The sequence below is a fragment of the Ischnura elegans genome, chromosome 8 (genome assembly GCF_921293095.1).
Source record: "Ischnura elegans chromosome 8, ioIscEleg1.1, whole genome shotgun sequence".
NCBI lineage: Eukaryota > Metazoa > Arthropoda > Insecta > Odonata > Coenagrionidae > Ischnura > Ischnura elegans.
In genome coordinates, this window is record NC_060253.1 from 18420039 (window position 1) to 18442858 (window position 22820).

The window sequence follows — 22820 nt, forward strand, 5'->3', positions numbered from 1 at the left end:
AGACTTATCGGTAGGACCGGCTTACCGACACCGACAATCGTCGGTACGGTGTACAGAATTCCGCCCCAGGGGGCAAACAATGCATACTTACCCAACTCCCCTTGGTTGCCACTGGCGTCTGACATCTCATGGATGAGGAATGCTTACCAATCCTAAGCATGAGGACTTACACAGAAAAACTCACCCATTAATGATGGTGATCACTGAAGAAGCCCACCTAATGCTAGGTGACTTATTTCAACCAAGTAAATGGGAAACCTTTCAAATGCAGATTAAAAATTTAATGACACTTCAATTTAAGAAAACATTTATTTGGACACTATTAGGTGAATGGCGGAATACAAAACAAAGCATACAAAATACAGAATAAACAAAGCATACATGAGACTTCATTTGCATCCCCAGCAATCAAGAGACTTAAAATCCCTAGTGAATTACAGTCGGTCTGTGAAACTTCATTGTGGAATGAACCACACACTATCAAATACTCAGTAGCATCTACAATCACAAAAAGGGCTTCATTAATAGGAAAAACCATACTCGTGATCCCATACCATCAAATACAGAAAGAACAATAAAAAGAATTAAACTTTTATGTAAACACGAGAACCATACTATCACCTGCAGAGACAAAGGAAACAGTTTGGTTATATAAGAGTGAAAAGAGTGCCATGACAATGTCAGCAATTCAATGAGGATAATGATTGTGAATCTTTAACATATGTACTAGAGACAAATGAAACAAGAGCTCAACAATTGTTACTTCCCACTGACAGGTAGAAAAAAACATGATTTTCTCAAATAGTGCAAACATTCCACAGAGTTTTATCAATATTAACCCTTCATCATCACAGTTATTTGGCCTCCTTAAGATATAAAAGATTGCTAACCCAGAGGGACTAAATCTACTAATGCTCTGATAACAGATAGGCAAATGAAGAACTCTCCGCAGATTGGCTCAAAAATTTCATGGATAACAAAAATCAACTATGAAAGTTCATGTGTAATTGATTATGGACAACCATAGAAGTCAAATCTCTCTTGATAGCTATGAATTCCATAGAGGTAATCATGTTCATGTTGTCTTTATACCCCCGGATAATCACAGCCTTTGGATTTTTTTATTATTCTCTCAAGAAAGTGTTTAATTTACAGTGGGACAGGCCCTTATGGATTAATGACCTCCAGAAGATTTCAGGAAACGACATAACTTTGACCCAGGAAAAACTTTCATCCTTGTTGCGACATTCATGAAGCGTATATTAAGATCCCAACAATGCAAAATGGTGTTTCAGGATTCAGTGTAGCAGAAATCTTTCCCTTTATACCGGAAGAGTTCAATGACGTGGACTTCATCTTTGAAAAAGCTATTCAAACACAAATCATCATTGACCCAGAGAATGTTGACGAATCAATGAATGACGAAACTGATCACGAACACTATGATGCTGTCAATGAGCAGCCAGCAAACCTTAATAAGACATGTGTTGAAACTTCGAATCTTTATGGGTATAACCCAAAGGATATTGCTAAAAAAATTGAATCCAAGAAAACAGCCAGCTTAAATTTATCAGAGCTGTACGAAAATCCTGTTGGTGGTACTTCACGACCTAATTCAACACCCAAGTCAGTCCCGGAACCTACTCAAGCCCATCTCATTTCAAAGAAACCCTAGAATTGACATATCCTCCGCAAAAACCACACAGTGACTGAAAATAAAATCTAGAAGGGGACAGAAAGCAACACTCAATAATTAGGACTTCTACTCCTATGAAATTGGTATCAAAGTGAGTATAGAGGAATACATGCAGGTAAACAAAATTGTAATTAATTTTCAAGTACTTCAATGAAAAATGTAACTAAATATGTAAAAAATCATAAATTTAAATATGTCTTAAGGAGTCAAAATTGTTCTGGTCTACCATACCATGCTAACATGATTTTATCTTCGTACTAGCACTCATCAATGCCGAATCATTCCTGAAAAAAATTAAAATCATAATTATTGCTGAAGTAGCAAAGCTATCAATCACTTCATCTATGTGCTAATACCTTTTAATGCAGAAGCAATACTTATAGCATATGAACAATCTTTTTCACATACAATGACGAATGACATTGCAAAGCCTACAACTATAGTAAGCGTTCCAACAAAGATGCCATGATGAACGCAACAAAAATTTAGAAAATATGGAACCTGGTGCAAACTGGTCTAACAAACAATTTTATACTACCATATTTAGGCATCATGTGAAACTAAGTGCCAACATTTTTCCCTCCTTGAGATATAACTTTTGAATAAGTATTTGGTACCTGTATTCCACATCACGCCACAGAGTATGGTCTATACCCTTTTCACCAGACTCCTTCCTACAGCCAGCTTTGAATGTTTATCCTCCTCCATCAAACGACCATAACCAATGTTTCCTATGGAGCTTCCTAGATTTATAAATGCAAAGGACACATTAAAACATTTTTATGATTGTATGGTCTCAAAATTATTTCTTTACACCATGCACCATGTCATGCCATCACTTAGATAAATATTCACAAGAGAAAACGAGACACAGTGATATATATAAGAAATGGTATTTTAGTATCTCAGTATAGTTTTTATTAAAAATATGAGGAGCACGTCTAGTACCACACCAATTAAAACAGTATAGTCATTTGCAGCATGGCTGATGTCTCTCCCTACATATAATATTGAAATCTAACCAACTCTTAAATATATATTAACTGAAATATGTGCTAATCATCAGGAAACAATCCTCTTGCCGTGAACTTTCTATCTTTAACGGAGCAGAAGACTCTAGAGTATGCCGTGATCTTTGCTGGCTCTTGAGTGAGCATGCCTCAGAAAATACTTTTTCATTATACCAGCCTCAGTCTTGCCTCCAATCCTATTCATAGTATTCTCATGTGGATGAGACTAAGTTACTAGTAGTGAGTCCATCTCCACCCACCCTTCTCTAAAATGAGTACACTTGAGTGTTGAATTAATTTGATGATATTTTTACTAAATCTATACTCAAGAAAAAGATGAATGCAAAAAAAAGTGTGTATTGACAGAGGGCAACATTTTGATATATCACGCAGTTACATTATTTTATTTATATTTCTTAGAACTTGAGGAAGAAGAATGAGAAAGATCAAATTTATTACAACATAAATTGCACTGTTTTGGTGTAGTTGGATGGCAGGTAATAATGGACACAAAAATGGGGCGAAATATTTGCATTGATGTTTGGAACTCTAAAAGTTATAAAAGAAAACAAATCAGAGACTTTGATCTCATCCAACAATATGCCATTTAAGTTGAACACTCCAATTTGTCTTCTACGATTTGAGGGAGCTTGCAAATTCAATTAATGCACATATATATAGCATCCTGGGTCTTTCTGCAGTATTTTCTCAATATTGTAATCAAGTAATTTACGATACTTATTTTGGATCCATTCAAGGGTGTGGGATCCATTCAATGTGTGTATGAAAATGTGGGTTAAAAATCATAAAACCATACTCCAAGACAGCTTACCAAGATAACAGAGCAGTGATATGCAAATGAAGACCATGAAGACTGATTAAGATTTACACCCACGGTATATTAATGAGCCATTTACATCCCTCCAATACACAGGCATCATATTACTTTGGTGAAATTCAATAAACGCGAAAATTATTCCAGACTATGAAGGCAAGGAAAGAGCAACATTGAAATTTTAAAATTTCCCGAATTGAAAACATTTAGAGCGTAAGGGATGGTAAAAAAAAGGGCTGGCACTAGATTGTAAATAAAAAAATAATTAACACCTTTCTATCAGGATTATTTTTGAGTGTTACTGCGAAATTAACGAAATATAATTAGCTTATATTATAACAAATATCACCGTAACAAATGATAATTACAGCAACGAAAAAAGCTTTCATTTTTTAACCATTCACGAGCATACTAACCGTGACGTTAAAGCATCGTGGCAATATGCTACACACTAGCACTCATATACTTGATTCTCCGAAATATCAATTGAAAAATCCGGACCAAATAGCCCAATAAAATCACCAATTGACGCCCAAAAATATAACACAAATAAATCTCCCGGCAAACATATGAATTGCGTCGAATAACGGCTCTATTCGTGGTAATTAAACCACACGGATGAGCAATGATGAATTAAGAGCCAATAAAAACTCAGTGGATGAAACAGTAGAATATTATATATTTTCGCAATGGCTAAGAAAAGGGAAGGCTGACAATGAACCTTCGGCCATTTTCATGACGTCACGACCTCAGGGAAAGCAACACATTTGTAAAGTTAACTCAGTTAACTACGTATGACAAATAAATGTGAATCGAAATCAAAGCAAATTGAAACCATAGAATCAGCCAAGAACCTTAACATAGTTACTTAAAGGGTACTTGGAATTTTGACGCTCAAAGATTTATGAAAAATATACCTATCACCGGATGAAGATAGCGTCGAAGTAGAACCGAAGACGAATACCGCCGAATCCCAGCTGTATTTGAAGTATTTATATCACACAGATGAGAAATGATAAATTAAGATCCAATAAAAATCCCAAGGATAACAGAATAGAATATGAATAATAGAACTCCAAATGCGCTATTACCTAATGGCGTCCTTCGGCCATTTTCATGACATCACGAACCTCATGGTAAAGGTCACATTTATAAGATTACGAATGGCAAGCAAATGTAAGTCGCATAAAAAATTGATAACTCACCTCTTTATGAAAGCAGCAAGGAGCAGTAGACGGCAGAGGTTGCAATATTAGCGCGTTGTGGTACCTGAGGTTTTATCGTTGCATCTTGCGTCCTTGGTCCTTGTCCTTGAGTTTATCCAGCGACACGGAGCGCCACACACGGTGCTAACAAGAACTCATAGTCCAACATGTCTGCTACCATCAGCATCACGAAATATCAGAAATATCACGAAAAACATTATCTTCTTTTATTGTAAAAAGAATTATTCGCCAATATTAAATACGCTCATCAATTTACATCTGAAACAATATTTATCAAGGTGGCAATTTTGAAAGGACGATCCAGTCATTTGATCAAGTCACGAACGTATTTAAATAAATATATTTTTAAAATTATACATTTACCTATCTGGAAGTACGCAAGCAATTTAAAAAACATAAAAATTATGGCAGGAATGGATTTCATACCGAAAGTATAGCAAAATGTGCGTTTAAATGCAGAATACTTCTATACACGGGTTTTATGATGAAAATATCCGAGTTTTACTTTTACACCGCATTTACACCAAAAAAACACGTGTAAATAATTTCTCGGTGCTGTCTGTAATATATCCCTAGTAGCACAAAAAGGATTATATCTGTATATTTTTAAGATTTCGAAATACATCCGTATACATATTTGCAAATCTGTATATCATACATATTTTATACATGTCTGATGATCCATGGTTACACCATAAGGATATTAATTGTATATTTTAAAGATTCTGGTATACATCATATACAGATACACATATCTGTATTATATATATATTTATCATATATTTTAAAATCTCTGCTTCTCTTTCAAACATCCCCACACAGCACAAGAACTCGCGTACATAATGTATTTACCAAGGAAATTGATGTATACTATACATAATGTATTTTGTAACGTATTATTGCTGTATTACAGCGTTATTATATGTAGGGATTTACATTATGTATATTGGTGTATCCATACCGGCATAAACCTTTGAGTTCATATTAGCGACTAAAAATATTAATGTAACATATAGAAGAGTATACTGCCGAGGAAAATTATATTTGTGGATTAATATTCACTCTGAAAACTAATAATTGCCTACTTGCACATTATCGGTTTTAATGAGTCCACTCATAAGATCATCTTTGAGCGAAGTAGTGATATCCTTGAAACTCCTACGTTGTTTACGAGTGAATTTACGTTACGTTTCACCACTTTATAGGGATTTTTGTGGTGTAAGTTGTTGAAAATTGAAGTTTCTGAGGATAGTGAATTTTCCTTTATTCTTGAATTTCATTCGCTGGGCTTAAGAAACGTGTGTTTGTGAGACATTTTTGTTAAAAACGCCTTTCATGTGTTCAGTACCGGGGTGCGAAGAAAACTCCAGAGTGGACCCAAAGTTTAAGGTTTTAGCTTTCCAAAATATCTTGAGTTGGAGATCAAGTGGATTCGGGCGATCAGAAGAGACAATTTCACCTCCACGAAAAACAGTAAGGTATGTACCCTTTCACGCTGTAATTATTTGGATGTAATTTCTAGCTAGATGTGGCTTGGGGATGTTGATGAATGTCTCCAATACTAAAAGTGGTGGTTTAAAATATTGTAGCGGCAATTCGACTGAAAATTCTTTTATTTTAGTTGTTTTTTGTATTATTTCGTTCAGTACACGTGTGGTTGAAGGAGTTAGTTGGAATTATAATTCAGCAGCCAAGTTTATGGTATCGAATATTATTTCTTAGCTTGCCCTTTGGTGTGTCATGCCCCGTTCACATTACCATCTTTCTTAACCAGCGTAAGATGACGTCAGAACCAACGCGCGTTCACACTCAACCATGGTTAGACCCTGGCGACATCTGATGAGTGGTAGAGTAATTCCAAGTGAAAAATGAATTGACAAGAGCGAATAACTTGTTGGAAGGAAATATAGAATGTGCAGGGAAAAGTTCTTGTGTTAATTGCAATGATATTGATGATGAATTTAAACATATGTGCATTTTATGAGCTGCTTATGAATTAAAAATTGCATTCCAGCGTCGACAATCATTGTTCCTTGCTACGTAGAAGGTAATTCAAATGTGTTCGTCCAACTAATCATTTCATCCATAGTGTTGCTTGCATTCTTCTACTGCTCTATTTAATACGAATGAAAGCGAATATTGCTGATAATTAGGTTGATATCAACAACATATGCTACTATACTTGCCCTTGATTCGGATGTGTCGACAAATCATTGATGTAGGTGAAGAAAATCGAGGACCTATAGGTATTATAATCTTGAGACTTGAGCCTCAATTTGAGACACTTGTGATTTGGGATGGAGATACACTTTTCGCTGCATTACATTCTTAGCTATTATTGTTTTCTGACTTTGACAAAGGACATGATCCACTCTGATGCTATACCGTAAATTAAAACTCTTTTACCTCTTCTTCAAATGTGGACGAATAACTTGCAGAAATGTGAAGATTGTTGAAATTTAACTTATGAAATTAGAGAGAGAACGTGGTAATTTTTGCGATATGTGGTATCACCCGACGTTTCTAAATTTATTTTTTATCGTTACATCTGACTAGCCGTTAGCCTGATACTTTTATTGATATGGGAAGAACTTTTGTTCAAGGATGAACATAAGTGATCTTTTTCAAACTGGGACAAAGAACTCTTACCAAAACATTAAAATCATTGTGACCTTCGGATTTTTATTATGGTAGTTTCGCACATTTTACTTAATTCTAGCAAAATATTAATATAGATTATTCAATCTGTCCGTAACAATACAATACGAGCTAATAGCTAATTCACTACGAACTATAAAGTATATCGCATAACTTAAATCAGGTTTAAAATCTCATACATACAACACATTACGGAATGAATCAATAGCACTTTCCTTTGAATTAATTCGGACGAATATAATTCAACAATAACGACCGTCTCCTCTTCGAAACTTTATTTTCTGATTTTTTTCCTCCTATCCCACTTCGTTGCTGCTTCGCCTTCTTCTTTTTCTAACCAGCTTTTAACCAACTTGCGTTCACACACGCATGAACTACCGCCAACCATGGTCGGAAAACGGTGGTCAGAATCCCAACCACGGTTAACGGGAACTTGCGTTCACACCTCGTTTTGTAACCATGGTCGGGGCTAACCGGCGTAAAAAGGACGTAGTGTGAACGGGGCATTATGCGTCTGAAACTCAGTACTCAGTTAAAAATACTTATTTAACTTAGATTTGAAAAGCTGTTTGAATTATTTACGCCCTAAGTTATATACTAGGGTATTTTCGATGAGGCTTCCTGAGTCATTGTATTTTTGGCGTAGTACCGTATATTACGGGGGAAATCACATACCTTTTAAGGTATTCATGCTTTCGAATTAATTTGAGCTTATGTATCATTTCGCAAGACCAGTGATACTCAAGTTGCATGGAAAGCAATGCTGAGACATTCATTGAGTCTCGTCAGAAACTTATATACTATTAGTGTGTATGAACCGCCGTGAATGGAAATATGCGTTTTTCTCTTACAATCGTGAGTGGTGCAATGAACCGGAATTTAACTGTGTCCGGATTTTATCAGCTCAAATTATCTTATGCTTATATCTAGTTTTTTATAAAAAAATCATTGAGGTATATAGTTATCTCCTGTATTTACCAGCCAAGTCATTAGATGTATTTCTCATTCAGAAATGCCTTAAATTGAAAATGAAATGACTAAGTAATTTACTTGGTATTTTCTTATTTATTAATTTTAGGTGTGTGAGCTGCACTTCACATCGATTGATATCAGAAAAGAATCTGTGGCCTTGCACGAGAAGATGGGGAGATAATTCGTGTTGAATTAAAGGTGCCGAGACTGGAGGAAGGTGCCATTTCTTCAGTTACCAAACTATCATTCAGAAGACAGAAAGACAGTGGTATTAGTGACGTATAGAACTATGGTGGATGTGGATTTTTTTTAAGTGGATGATGTGACAATAGACATTCGTTGGAGAAACTATTGAAGATAGTATGGCTTCTGTCAATGCACTTAAAAATAATTTTTGTTCAAAGAGAATGACAGTATTTGTTTCAGCAAAGTATTTCATGGTAACAAGAGAGGATTGCAGCTATTATTGTGATTGAATAATGAAAATAAAAAATATGTATTTTAATTGTTTTTTTCTTTCCTGCCACTAAAATTCATTATGGTGATGTCCTCATGCATGCTAAGAGCTGAGATGTGATTTAAGAGATATCATATTCTTTATACATATTTTTATGCTGGTGGTTTGGCAGGACTTTCAAATTTTTATTAGATTGATACATCTACTGAAGTGACATTGAAACTTTTGCTCATCCCATACAATATTTCAAATACATATCCGCCTGGGACTGGTACGTTTTAGTAGCTGAGGTTGGACTAGTAGTTGAGGTTTAGATTGATCTTTGCTTTTGCTGGCATAGTGGAAGTACAATCCTTTCAGACATATTTAGTTGAAAATATTATTTTTCTCGCGAATTCACATTGTCAATAGTTCTTTGTGGCAAGTATAGTCTCTCTCTATTATCTCGTAGGTATATGGAGGGTTAATATATATTATCTTCTTATATTATGGATTATATTTTTAATATATATTATGGAGGGTTATATTATGTCGCATATTTAATCTGTATAAAATCCATATTATTGCAGCAGATATAATACGTATAATATCTAGATATTATATGCGTGGTAGAGGACATTTGCATGGATTTTATACAGATATAATCTGTATACAGTGTATACAATGATACGTATTATATCTAGATATAATCCTTTTTGTGCTACTAGGGATGTTGACTATAATATTAATTAAGGAAGGTTTCGCGGCTTATATAAATCGCATGTAATTACAAGGTGTAAAATCCAAAATGGATTCGAATGCAATTACCTACAAACATTCGTTACCAACAACATATAGTTCCAAAAGGGACATGAATATTACATGATTTCAGTAAGTCTTTAATGAAAACTGGTATCATTGATTGTATCACACGTAAAGTTCCTCACGATATTTCAAACGTGAAAGCACTTATATGTTACAGGTATAACTTTCAAGGACACTTACAAGTATAACTTTCACGCGACGAAATAATAACAACTTACCACATTCCATTGTGTGAATAAGTTGCGTATTCTAGTTTATTGTTTAAATTAATTAATTGAATGTAGCACGGGTTAATTGTATCAGTATTACGACACTATCAAAGTTTAAAAACCATTGACACAAATAACCTTAAACCTATACATGAAAAACTCTCAACAATAGCAGGAATTATTATGCACTCTTTTCTGTTTACATTACGTATACAACGTAAAACTGATTGGCAAAGGTATTAATCCTTGAAGTAAATCACAGCCTTTCATCAAATTATGCCGAAACTAAGTAAGAACTTGATCTTCATATGAATACTTACCCAATACATTGAATTACATCAACTTCTAACTCACCTCACAAATAGTGGAAGACGGCTATGATTGCCACTCATCCATCCCCCACATTTGTAGCCATTTAGCCCTTACCTGAGGATTACAAGGAAAAACAAAAGCGCGGAACACATCCCTACAACTAATGGAACAGTTTGGTGCAGAAGAACCGCCCATCTCTCTTATTTATCAATTACAAAAATGTAAAAAACTGCACCAACTCGACGTTACGCCTATGCTACAACACAGACCGCCATTAATGATGAGAGTGAAGATGGCAGACTGCGACGACTCAACTTCGTAGTTATTATATGGCAATATAGAGGACTCTGGCCTAAGACTTGGAGGAAAAAAAAGAAATTATGCAATTTATCATCTACATGATATTATTATCCTCAACGCCCTCAAGAATTGATTTCAGTTGGGATAATATTGAAAGAACAATAAGGCATTCAATGTTAATTTCAAATCCCACACACTCTAATAATTGTCATTCTTTTGTTTTTATTTGATAATATTGTTGATTACTATTTTGTTCCTTGTTGTTTACATTTGTTTATTCTTTTACATTTTATTATGAGTCCTTTGAAGCTGGTCTTGTGCTGTTTTGGGACTGCATTAAATAAATTAATTAAATAAACATGATATTTAGCCGGTAACGGGTTATTTATTGACCACTGGTATCTAATGTGACGGTTGCGGCCGTCCCAACCCTGGCCTTTACTTCCTCGTCACCGTCCTCACCCGTTTCCCATCCTCCTTCTCCCCTTTTTCCTACCCAAGTATGCAAGGTGGAGTGGATGAGTGAGTCGGTGTGAGTGGAGGTCAGCCCCGTTGAATGGCCCAAAGTATCCCCCTATTTTTTAGTTGTGTGTGTTGCGTGTGCATCGGAACCCCTTCACTCCCCTTTGGGAGTGTATAAAAGCCGAACGCACCGAAGAAAAAAGAGAATTGTAAATCGTGTTGCTGACTGTGCACTACGAGAAAAAGTGAGGCGAAAGGCAGCGATCGGCGTAAAAGACGGGAAGCCAAGTCGGAGGATCCACTCTGATATCCGAAGGTGGTCCCCAAGTAGGTTCCAGGGGCAGCCAGGCCGCGCACATTGCCGTCTCCGAGAAAATAGGAGGCCGCACAGAAATAGACGAGCCTGTGTCCAGCCCGAACCACGGCACCAAGGAATGGAGTCATCCGGTGGTCATCCAGGTCACGTGAAGTTATAATGCCCTGACCCCAGTGATACCACCCCTGTGTCCATGTACTTGTCCCCGTATGCAGCAATACGCCACTGTCAAGGCACCTTGTGAAATTCATCGACGCCTCAGTGATTTTTCTCATGATTCTCAAACTTAGTCAGCAACGGAACTTACATGTGCAATTGGGACAGACTTTATTACTTCCCAGATATTAAAAAGTGTAACGAAGTCTAGTAATTGAAACGAGTCCGCTTAGCGGCATATATTTTTGACTTTTGTAAAATATTTTTTTTATTATTATTTCATGGTAATTTCAAATGCCAAGTGCATAAATCATTTGTTATTTCATCCATCCATCACTAACCCAATCATTTTCACTCATCTGGTTAAATATTTCATGTAAGATGTTTCTTATTTTTTGAATATATTGGTGCGAATGCTGAATGAAAGGGTCCTTGCATTTCTTTGGGTATTCCTACGAAACCTATTTTCCTTCACCTGCCGCCGATTCGTCATGCGCCTTACCCCAATTTGGATCTCTTCACCACGAAATAAGCTGCGAACAGGTATCCCCCGCATTTACTGTAATGCTAAATTAAATCTTTCGATAAATCGTCCTGACTGGCAACTTAAGGAGGTTTATCATTTATGGGTGGTTTTCACGGTTTTTCATCCGGGAAACCGACGTTGAACCATTACACTATAATATCTCATCGTTTTTCTTTAATTGTGACATGAAATAATAATAATATGTTCTAGATGGGAACAAACTAAGGCCGCGTTCCAAACAGCCGATAAACCCCGTTTACTGGACATGAATTGCCGTGGAAAAAATCCCGTGGACCGGGAATCGAACCACGGGACTCAAGCTTTTTGCGTAAGTGCGCAGAAAACTACGCTATCGATTTCAAGTCCTCTTGATTAGGTATAAGGATAGGAGTCTAATACGAATGTTTAGGAACTAACGAGAACGGAGGAGACATCTAGTGGTCATCACGGAATTTAACATAATGAGCATCACATTATCATTATTAACCATATTACCCACCGTTATAGCGATATCTTTAATATGGCGATGACCGATAGATGTCTTCTCCGTTGTATCTAGTTTATGAATCGACATATTAGACCGTTGAATTCCGACATAAAATGAACTGGAATATAAGTTAAATTGAGTATTCAAACTTTCGAAAGGGCCCTACATATGGCTTAATCCAACGCTTTGGTTTTAAAATTAACACAAAGATGGCAATATTCCACAGGTTTATTTTCCGTACAACATGTTTCGACCGTTAGGTCATTATCAAGTACAAATACACTTTGGTTTGGTAATCAGCTTTGGTTTTCATTTCATTCAGCATCAGGGCTTATGAATCTGTCTTCCTTTGAACATGATAGATGGAAGAGTTTACAATCAACATCTAGCGTTATGAAAGAGAAGATTATACAGGAGAGAGGAAAAAGAATTCTGGCACCATAATGATTTTTATGATAAAAACCGAAGCAATGGCTTAGGAAATTAGTTATATTCTTTATGGATATAAAAATTAACGACCAACTTCGGAGAGGAAAAAGGAAGGTATTACAAATTGTTTTCGTGAAATGGGCTTTCGTACTCACAATCGTCATTGTATGGGAAATATTTTTCGATCGCGAAATACAGTCATGTTACAAAGCAGTAGATTGCTATGTTGTGTAAAAGCTAAGAATTGCTTGAAAATAAAATTTGTTACAGATTTTGAACTATTAATACAAATTCACACTTCTCCATAAAATATACGACAGAGCGATACGACTAAAGATACGACGCTTCATATTATTCTAGGTATTATTTCTCTTGAGAACCCTATGCGAGGGCTTCCGCGGTGGATATTTGTTGATGCGGTCACTTTTCCGGGGCATCCACCGCGTTGTTTGATGAGTGATGACCGGCAACCTCTTTAGCATTTTCAGGTCGCAGTGGCCTGTTGATGAGTGGCCTTATCCTGATTACTATAACCTCAAGATGTTGACGAGATATGTCGCTAAAACAGTCGTCATTGCGCATCAACCAACGCGGTGAATACCCGGGAAACATGGCCATATTAGGCATTATAATATAAATAAAATGCGATCCCCATAATTGTTTGCGCGGCTGAGAACCTTCGTATTTTGGAAATTTATTCAATGACCGAGGTCCAAGCAATGCTGTGTTATCACCAATATCAATGGATAAAACAATCGATTTAAATTAACCTAGAAGAAAAGAACATAAGTCGAGACAAACGCTATGAACTAAGCAATACGTGGAACTTCATAATTAATCGCTATGTGCATTAAAAACAATCAGGAAAATTAAGGATATAAATTTTAAAAAATACCGAAAAGAATTTGGCTCCGCATTCTACCCCTGAAGTAGATGGCAGACTCAGCCGTAGAAACGTCGGGATCAATTACCCAATACCACACCCGGAGGGAAACCCGATGTTTTCCTAAAATATTAGGATTATTGACCTGTGATGGTGATGAGCACATACCTGATACACATGAGCCATGGCCGTCATTTTCATAACCCTCCTGGCAAGTACAGATTCCTGGTCCTGTGCCGTTGCTACATATTCCATTAGTTAGGCCTTCACATCCCTTTCCAGCTTGGCATTTGTCTCCGACCTTTGCACCTTGAGATTAAAGTAAAATATTTACATGGTTTAATATTCATCGAAACACTAATCATAAGTTCATCTATCTTGCAATTAATTGTTATGAATACAGTAAGTAATGAGTGCGCATACCCCAGTAAACCCCAAAAAGTTGCAAAAACATTGCAGACATGTTGTGCGAGGTTGCAGCGTTGTTCAAGTCGCTTTGCAACATTGCTGCAACGTAATAATTACATCTCCAATAGTTTGGAGGACTTAGAATTTTTCTTAGAATCTTAGAATTGCTGAAGAAGAAAGTGACTTATAAAATGTTGTTTTTTACGTGCTTCTTTGTCATTAGAAGTGAATAAACAATTGCCAGAAGGATATATTTTTAACTCCCTATATGAGAAGGCTAGGGGATTTGAAAATATTCCCTCGAGGATATCGATAGAGCGTTCCGCTGTTAGCTGAATTTATTTTTGGTTGAAAAACTCCGGCACAAGTATTTTCCGTCTTTCATTTCATCTTGCATGAGAAACCGAGCGACTTATTTTCTCCATTCAAAGCGCTATTCAGGGTGCATTGCAAAGCACCTGAAACCGCCTGCAACGTAGTAATTACGTCTCCAATAGTCTTGAGGACTCAGAAAAAAATGAAGTTCGAAATTTTTGAGCGAGGAATTAGCTTGGAAAAAGTTTATTATCTTCTGATGTGAAAAATCAATGTTAAGAATGATATAATTTTTTAGGGCCTTATTAGACGACTTGGGACTTTGAAAATACTCCCGCGAGGATCTCGGAAATGATCAGGGGATCGAGTATATCGACTTCTGACTGACAGGAATACAGTTTCAAAGAGATCAAGGAGAAGGCCATTGACTGATTTAGACATGCTGAGAGCAGATTTCAGAGGAATGAGGAGAGGCAGAGGAAATTTGAAAATGTTGACTTGTATAAAATAAAAATTTTCTTTTGAAACGGCACAATCATGAGTTTTATTCGTTAAAGATCGCAGGATTGTTGCAATAATGTCGGGTATCAGGTTGCAGGGGTGTTTTAATAGTGTGCCACGTTGACACAATGCTGTGAAGAGGTTGCCAAAACGTGTTAAGGCCGGGACATGAACGATAACGTGAGACGCGAGCCGTTAACGGGAATAGGTAAAAATATGGTGGAAGGGAAAGCTTATGGAAGGGACACAACGACCGTTTACGGAGAGTACGTAAACGCGAGAGATGGGCAACTTTCATCTCTTCCCGTGTCCCGCACATGGAAAGCCAATCAGAAGAGCCCGAAAATGGGAGCCATCTGTTTACAGCGATACAGCATTGTTGGCGCCCATTGCTGAATATAGCAGTTGTTGTTGTGCAACGTGAGCTGAAGAGAAGTCAGTTAAGGTAAGCCACTACTTAATTTAATTTACGTGCATACTATCCTCGTTGATTTCAAGCATTCTTCAAAACTCTTCCTACACACGAACGAAAAGACTGAAGACCACAAACAAAACCACTGCGCGGGCGTTAGTCAATTTTCTTTCCGGCCACGGGAACGCCAATTGTGACCGCACGGTGGCGTTCCCCGTCTCACGTTCTCCCGGATCCCGTATACCCCGTATACCGTCTCACGTTAGCGTTGATTGTGTCCCAGCCTTTAGGGAGGATGTTTGGAGGCTTTTAAGACGTTGTCATCGCGTTGCAGCAACTCCCAGTAGGTTGCAGTAAGACGTTATTGAAACGCAGTGGCGCCATACATGGTTTACAGGGACACTACGTGTCAGTGTACCCAAACTATCACGAATCGATTATGTATTATCCCCATCCAGGGTATCAGAAAACATCATTACTGGTTCACATTAATGGACATTTATTGCTTCTTGTGATTTTTTTATGAAGAAAGTGGTTACATAAATATATTGAAAACTGTGTCTATTCCGCTATATGTCTATTATATGATAATTGGGTAAAATATTGGTATTCTATACCGGTCGATTGGTTACAACACTCATGTGTCAATATCAAGAGGAAATACTTTTTAATAATACTTTTAGAAATTGTCTTTCATTTTGAAATGGAAGGGGGAGTCTTCAAACCGCTGGAGATTGTATCAAATACTATGTGTGGAAGAGATATATATTTAGCCATGAAAAATGCGCAAAGTTATCTCTAAAAAAAATTGAAAATATAAAGTAATGTGTTTTGAAAAACGTACAGCATTCATGCGATGCATCGTCAATGCTTATCTTTTATAGTCTGAGGTTTCAGGCGAGATGGAGTGGAAACGTGACATAATGAAAATGAAAAAGCAGGAGCAATTTCCACAATTTTACATTTATTAATACGACCGGTTTCGCTTTTCAGCATCACCTGATGATGCTGAAAAGCGAAACCGGTCGTATTAATAAATGTAAAATTGTGGAAATTGCTCCTGCTTTTTCATTTTCGCTTATCTTTTAGTTCACCGTGAGCACTTTAGTGATGAAGACTAACGCCAGTTTTTAAAAATACTTTTTTGTATCTTTTATCCATGGTGCACGATAGTAATGTGTGGGGGCAATAGTATTTATAATACCAAACTCATCCACGAAGCGATGACCGCTATTCGTCTCCTCCGTTGAAGGGTGTGCGTAAATTTTCAAATGAGATCGTTTTTCGTTGTCATCAAGAGAACTCAGGCTAACTTGACTTTTGTTTTTATTGGAGATGCCCTATGTTTTTCGCCAGGCGGATTGGAATTTTTATTTAATGTCCCGGTGTGACAAAGGGTAAGGGCTAAATCCACACTTATCAGGACCTCCCTAGTCCTCTTTTGCTCTCTTCCCTCTGAAAACATACCTGGCACGCATCCTAGCTCTGAATCAGCATAATATCCGTAATCGCAAATGCAGGTTCCTCTTCCTGTGACAGCACTGCAATTTCCATTGATTATAGTCTCGCAGCCTGCTCCGTTGTAACAGCTATCACCAACCTTCTCATCGCCTGGAATGAAAAATAAATTCATGTACTAATTTGGTACCAGATTTTTTAAATTTCTTGAGTGAAGCTTTCGCGGCTAATGATGATTAAAATAACTCACATACGGGTGTATCTAATCTATTTAGGAGGTACAAATTTAGTTTTATCTTTAATAATCCAAAAGATTGCATGTATTGAAAATATCTGGTAGATCATTGCGTAAGGGTGCGGGCAGCCACCTCAAAAGTCGCGGGTTGCACGCTTTGAATTGCGTGGGTTCTTGCCCTTGGTGTCGGGAGGTTTTTAATCCAAAGTTTATTTCCCTTTGAAATTCCAGTTTCCAAATCAATTCAATGAAAATACATAAAGGAATGATGAATCAGTGCGTCTAGAATAGCCCAAATTTAGGATATGAATTGGACATAAACATTTTGCTTATACAAAATATTTTACTTCCGCGTTCATTAAATTCAAATTTTGCCAAATACTCATGAAGGTATCTGCCTATGGAGCTAAAACATGTAATACATGCTGTTAGAAATACTAAGATAATTCGGAAAATTGCCCTGAGGATTACATAAGTTAGTGGGCTACACAAGAGGCCAAAGAACCTATTAGTGAGTCCTAACGCTGCCGTTGTAGTCTCTTATTGATCGTGGGAAAAACGACATTATAACTATATATCTATTCTACAGTCTATTTCTCTTATTTCATCCTTATAATCTGATCTACCGTGTTATGCTGGCTTTCGTGAGGTTATTCTAAATTTGGCGAAAAATAAACTGCTCTAGAATTTACATAATAGATTTAGTCTATTTCTCAGTCTACGGTCCAACAGAGATTCCCATCCGAGTTGATCTAAGAAATAAGTAACACCAACAAGACTATCGAAACGACTTTTCACGGACCCATAAACGATGAATCATTTATTTTATCGGAATAAAACCTCTTTTCCTGTTCTCTAAATTCTCATTGACTAACCTGCCACGCAAGATAGTGAGTTATCGGCGTGAAATCCATCGTTGCAGGTGCAAATTCCAGCCCCGAAGGTGGCGCTACACCTCCCGTTGAATAGGGCTTCGCAGCCTTTTCCGTCGGCGCAAACATCACCTATCCTTGCATCTGGAAACATAATACAAGAAAAAAAGTTTAGATAGAACTATCGAATTCTTATTATAGCTCATACAAACGTCGTAATATAGTACTATTGTAAATAATCAACCTTTCTTTTGAAATGTGAATAAGGTGTGACTACAGTTTCCCTTTGTAAGCTTAAGAGGAATACTTGATGCACACAATTCTATAACGTAGGTACTCCTTATCAATATCAAGAGCAAGTGCGCAACAAAAGTTTATTTGCAGGCTTTTTACATCGATGAAGAGATGACTTTAACTTGCTGGGTGATATCCTTAGTATGGATTGGGTCTAGTATTTCGACTTTTATTACATTTTATTAAACATGATCGTGAATGATTATACCTCAGCAATACCCCTAATTAAAGTTTTAATGTGTTGGAATACACAAACATCTCCTTACATTTTCAATATCCATGATAATACGCTATTCAATCATTGCCTTAGATGAACCAGCTTACGGATAACATTGCAATTTTAAGCATAAATAAACAGAAAAATGAACTTAAGCAAAATTAAAACGTTATCGCCATCACAAATAATGAAAACAAAATCATTTCTACCAACCTATCTTTTATGCAAGACCTGTTTCAGAATCTTTCAACTGCAAATGTGTATATAGTATAAGCAAAAGAGGAGCGGCAGACCGTTCGATAGATTACGAAACACTTAGTAAATTCTATCAAACCAAATTTCCATTACAATGTGGAGTTTGATAATATTTGCCAAACAAGCAAGTACCTTCGTAAAATGAATCATAACTTCGATAAAAGTTACCAAACTCTGAATCGTATTGAATTAATTCAGTTATTTTTACCAAACTCTTTCGTACAATTGACGAAATTATGAAATGACAAAATGTTTGATGAAATATATCAAGATCGTTTGTAAAAATAAATCAAGTGCTTAGTAATTTACATCAAAGTTTAAGTGTATTTAACAAAAATGCTCCCTATCACACTAGTTTGATAGTTTTAATCAAATCTTTTTCTCCGTGCAGTTTAATAAATTTTAACGACAACTTATATCACTTTATTCGTGAGAAAGGGTGAGAGAATTGAGTTGAGGTACAAGAAATTAACATTTACGTAATACCTCGCAAGCCGCCTCAGAAGCCATGTGGGGAACGGGGAGTAAAGACACCATCCTTTAACAAATGAAAAGGAAATATTCTAACGAAAGTACACCTATTATTGCATTTGCGCTGGAGAAACACTCAATCAATTATTTTCTAAACATTATTACGTCCACTAGTATCACCTTCACATTACAAAGTTTATTCACATATTCACCTAACAATGTTTATCAATTTTTTTTCAATGATAACAGGTTTCACAAAGTTAATCCTGAAATCATGACCTAAGTCCTTTATTGTTTGGGGGGTTGGGGGGAATGAATTCATATGCCTATCTGTTCGGCAAAATACTCCTCTTAATATGTCTTTTCTGTCGCAAACTGGGAATATAGTGGGGTTCTGACATGATGTATCCTCTGTGTCACTCTGAAAGATATCTTTTGCCAATTCCTCAAGAAGTATAACCCTAGTGCGTAATAAATACCTAAATTAAAAAAACGCTCCATAATTTTACATTGCTTTATCAATCAAGTAAGCAAGGCTTGTTTGAATGTGATGATAAAAGTATTTTGAAGTACGTTTACAGCATTTTCAAACTCTTACTTGGAGCGCAGGCTTTTTTGTCGTCACCATGGTATCCATACGTGCATACGCAAGAACCCTCTCCAATGGCTGTACTGCACTTTCCATTCGCCAGGGTCTCACAACCAGCCCCGTTGTTACAGCTGTCTCCTACGCTTGCTATCCCTGAAAATAATATCATAACGCTATGATTTCTTTAGTAAAGTCCTCTCAGGGTTTTCAACGAGTGAGTTCATTGTAGGCCAACGTCTCAATGACTGCCTCTGCCGTCGTCTTCAGGGTATCAAATATCATGTCCTGAAGGCGTTGGCAGATGCAGCCATCTAAATAAGACAATAAACTAACACAGTGGAAAACACGAGAAAACTTCATGAACATCATATGCCGGGGAAGATAAACATCATATTAATCTATTTTTCTTCCAGGGTGTAGCATGAAATAAAGTTTGTAGAGGAAAGCATCACATCAAAATGGTTGTTTTCAATGAAATTCGACCAGAAAAACGGCCACATTGACCATCGAGGTAACTCTTTCAACCAACTTCGAAAAATCGTTTTTTGTGTAAAAAAAGATATCACGTGAAAATAGTTCACGTCACCATTTTGTGTTCGGATTTATTTTTCTTCTAAAAACGTGTGAGTGAGTGAGTGATTTTCAAGGTTTGCCGGTTGAGATGCTGGTTTTGGTCGCTGTGGTCTTTAGTCCACCTTCGCAAACCAATACAGTATAACCCGGATCGGTGTAAAATGGACAAGTAGAATACGTCACGGCTGTTGGAGCACTTCATCTTACAATTCCTATCCAAGCCCGTAGGACTCTAATCCTTATATTCACAAAACTTTGCCATTTTACGTCGAAACGGAGATGCGACACCAAAAGACGTAAAGGGACAATATTCGATCCATCAAGTAGAGTTTACTTTGGAAAGAGATATTCACTCTGTATCGTTGATTAGTTCTATGAAGAAGGTATCTTCAAAGTGGAAGCGGCATTCGTAGTGAGAAAATTTGCCAAATCTCTCATTTCAGACAGGGGGCCACCACAGGGTCATTCATTTTCGGGAATAACAGAGATATTTATAAACAGGGCAACTGACTCCATATTGAAACGCACTGATTTTCCAAGCACATCAAACACTGCAGCCAGTGGCGGCTTGCCCATAAGGACTCTCGGACGCCGCCCCTTCAAAGATTTGAAAAAAAATACCCATTCAATTATAATTATACACCTAATTAACCAAAGTGGTTTTTTTTTTCAATCGCATAAATCGAAAATGTAGGAAAAACACGCAAAAAATAGCGCGAGAAGTTCGCATTTGTAGACGCGGGGCACTGGCCAGAACGTCCCAATCCATCGCCATAGAGTTATATGAAGAGTGGTAATGGTGGTGGCTGCTGGTGCTATGAGGCGTCTAAGCTTGTCTTGGGATGCCGTCCGAGCATGCGCAGAGCGAAGTATCTAGTGAGATGACATCGCCGCTACGGCTGGCGGCATTATAATCTGGCGTCTACTTGTTGCTGCAGAGTCGCAGGATGCCTTCTTTTGGTTTAAATTTTATCATTATAAATATTTAAATTATATTAATTTAAATTAAACAAATTCAATACCAAAATAGCCATAAAAACTCACTAAAATACGCAAAGTATTAAAAAATTCGAACGTCGCATGACTCACGAGCCGCCACTGACTGCAGCACACATGCATGCTGACGCGACATCAACGAAGGGAGGTACCAACATAAACAAGAGTTATCGCAGGCTTTGCCGGCGAATTATATCGCGGAAGGTTACTTGGGATTTCCACCGCGTCAGGTTCTCCATCACGGCCGACGTTTCGATGAACGACCCTGGTAACGTTCCACGACCAACATAAACAAATGAAACGCACGCTTAAATTTTTTGTACACAGATCGACAAATACATTGAAAATAGGAATAAAAGACGCAAAAGTACAAATTTATTCTTCTCATAACGTAAAAAATGACTAAACAATGGACACCAAACATAAAAAATGAAAGATATCTAGGGCAATATCAAACAAATTCCTTGGCGTAATTATGGACAGTAAATTATCATTTAAAACGCATTTAAATTGAAGTAATTTCAAAGTAGTGGCCGCCAAACAAGTAGTGTCGTATGACTTCTTCTCCTCCTCTGCAGTCTCCCATCGCTTTAGAATTAGGCTTCACGATAGGATTATCTACCCAGTGGCACCATAAGCAGGCGAAATTTACGCTAACTCCAAGAACATCGGTAGAAAGCTTCGTTTGCTCCTCCACGTAAGTAAACTGATAATTTTATCCGATTTAAAAAAATGGTTGAAGCCCCCTTCTCTAAATTAATTCATGTGCTATCTGGCTATAATTTAAATAACATGATGAAAGGCACTTAAAATAGACTGCTTACAGACATGTGGGATTGAATTTCTACGTATCCCAACAACGTAGAATGAAATTGAATATTTTTATTATGCTCTATGAGAGCAAAAAATATAAAATACAGGAAATGTTCTGCCCTTAATAAAAGGCATTTTGACAAAAATAAGGCATTATGGAGATTATTGCAAGGCTAACGAGTAGTAGATATTAATACAAAAAATGTAAAATATTCAATACTAATCACGCAAAAATATAAGTTTTAACTTAAACAGTATTGAAAACACACAAAAATATACACATTTATGTAGAGAATTTTGATAACATCACAACCTTAACATGATAACTCTAATGAGTTGAGGAGACTGAGTTAAGCCCCAGACTTCAAATAGGAGTACAGCCTTCTTTTAAACGACTGAAATGATTGTGACATCATTATATTTGGCGGAGGAGAGTTCCAGAATCTAGACGCAGTTGGATGAAAAGATTTGAAATATGTATTGGTGCGGGATTGAGGAAATTAAAGGTCAGAAACACGGCGGGTGGAAATTCCAGTAACTTTTTTTGCGGGGGATGAATAATTCGTACAGGTATGCAGGAGTCTGTTTTTGGAATAAGGAGAACAGAAAAGAGTCCAGGATATAATCCCTTCGGCTGTGAAGAGGTAACCAATTTAGATCAGTGTAGAATTTG

General features: G+C 36.8%; 1 protein-coding gene and 1 long non-coding RNA gene across 5 annotated transcripts in view; both read right to left on the bottom strand.

Moving 5' to 3' along the window:
• Positions 1–22820, bottom strand: part of LOC124164334 (fibrillin-1-like) — a 69711-nt gene that overhangs the window by 18161 nt on the left and 28730 nt on the right. For all 4 annotated transcript variants that reach the window (XM_046541610.1, XM_046541607.1, XM_046541608.1 and 1 more), the window contains exons 7-10: positions 19775–19918; positions 17943–18083; positions 16842–16985; positions 13907–14047 (exon numbers count right to left, since the gene is read on the bottom strand). In XM_046541610.1, the coding sequence (XP_046397566.1) occupies positions 13907–14047; positions 16842–16985; positions 17943–18083; positions 19775–19918 (570 nt within the window). The remainder of the gene's footprint in view (positions 1–13906; positions 14048–16841; positions 16986–17942; positions 18084–19774; positions 19919–22820) is intronic.
• On the bottom strand, positions 291–5074 carry LOC124164338. The gene is made up of 3 exons (XR_006866027.1): positions 4747–5074; positions 2314–2439; positions 291–1980 (listed from the first exon to the last, which is right to left on the bottom strand). It is a non-coding gene; the product is annotated as an uncharacterized LOC124164338 (long non-coding RNA).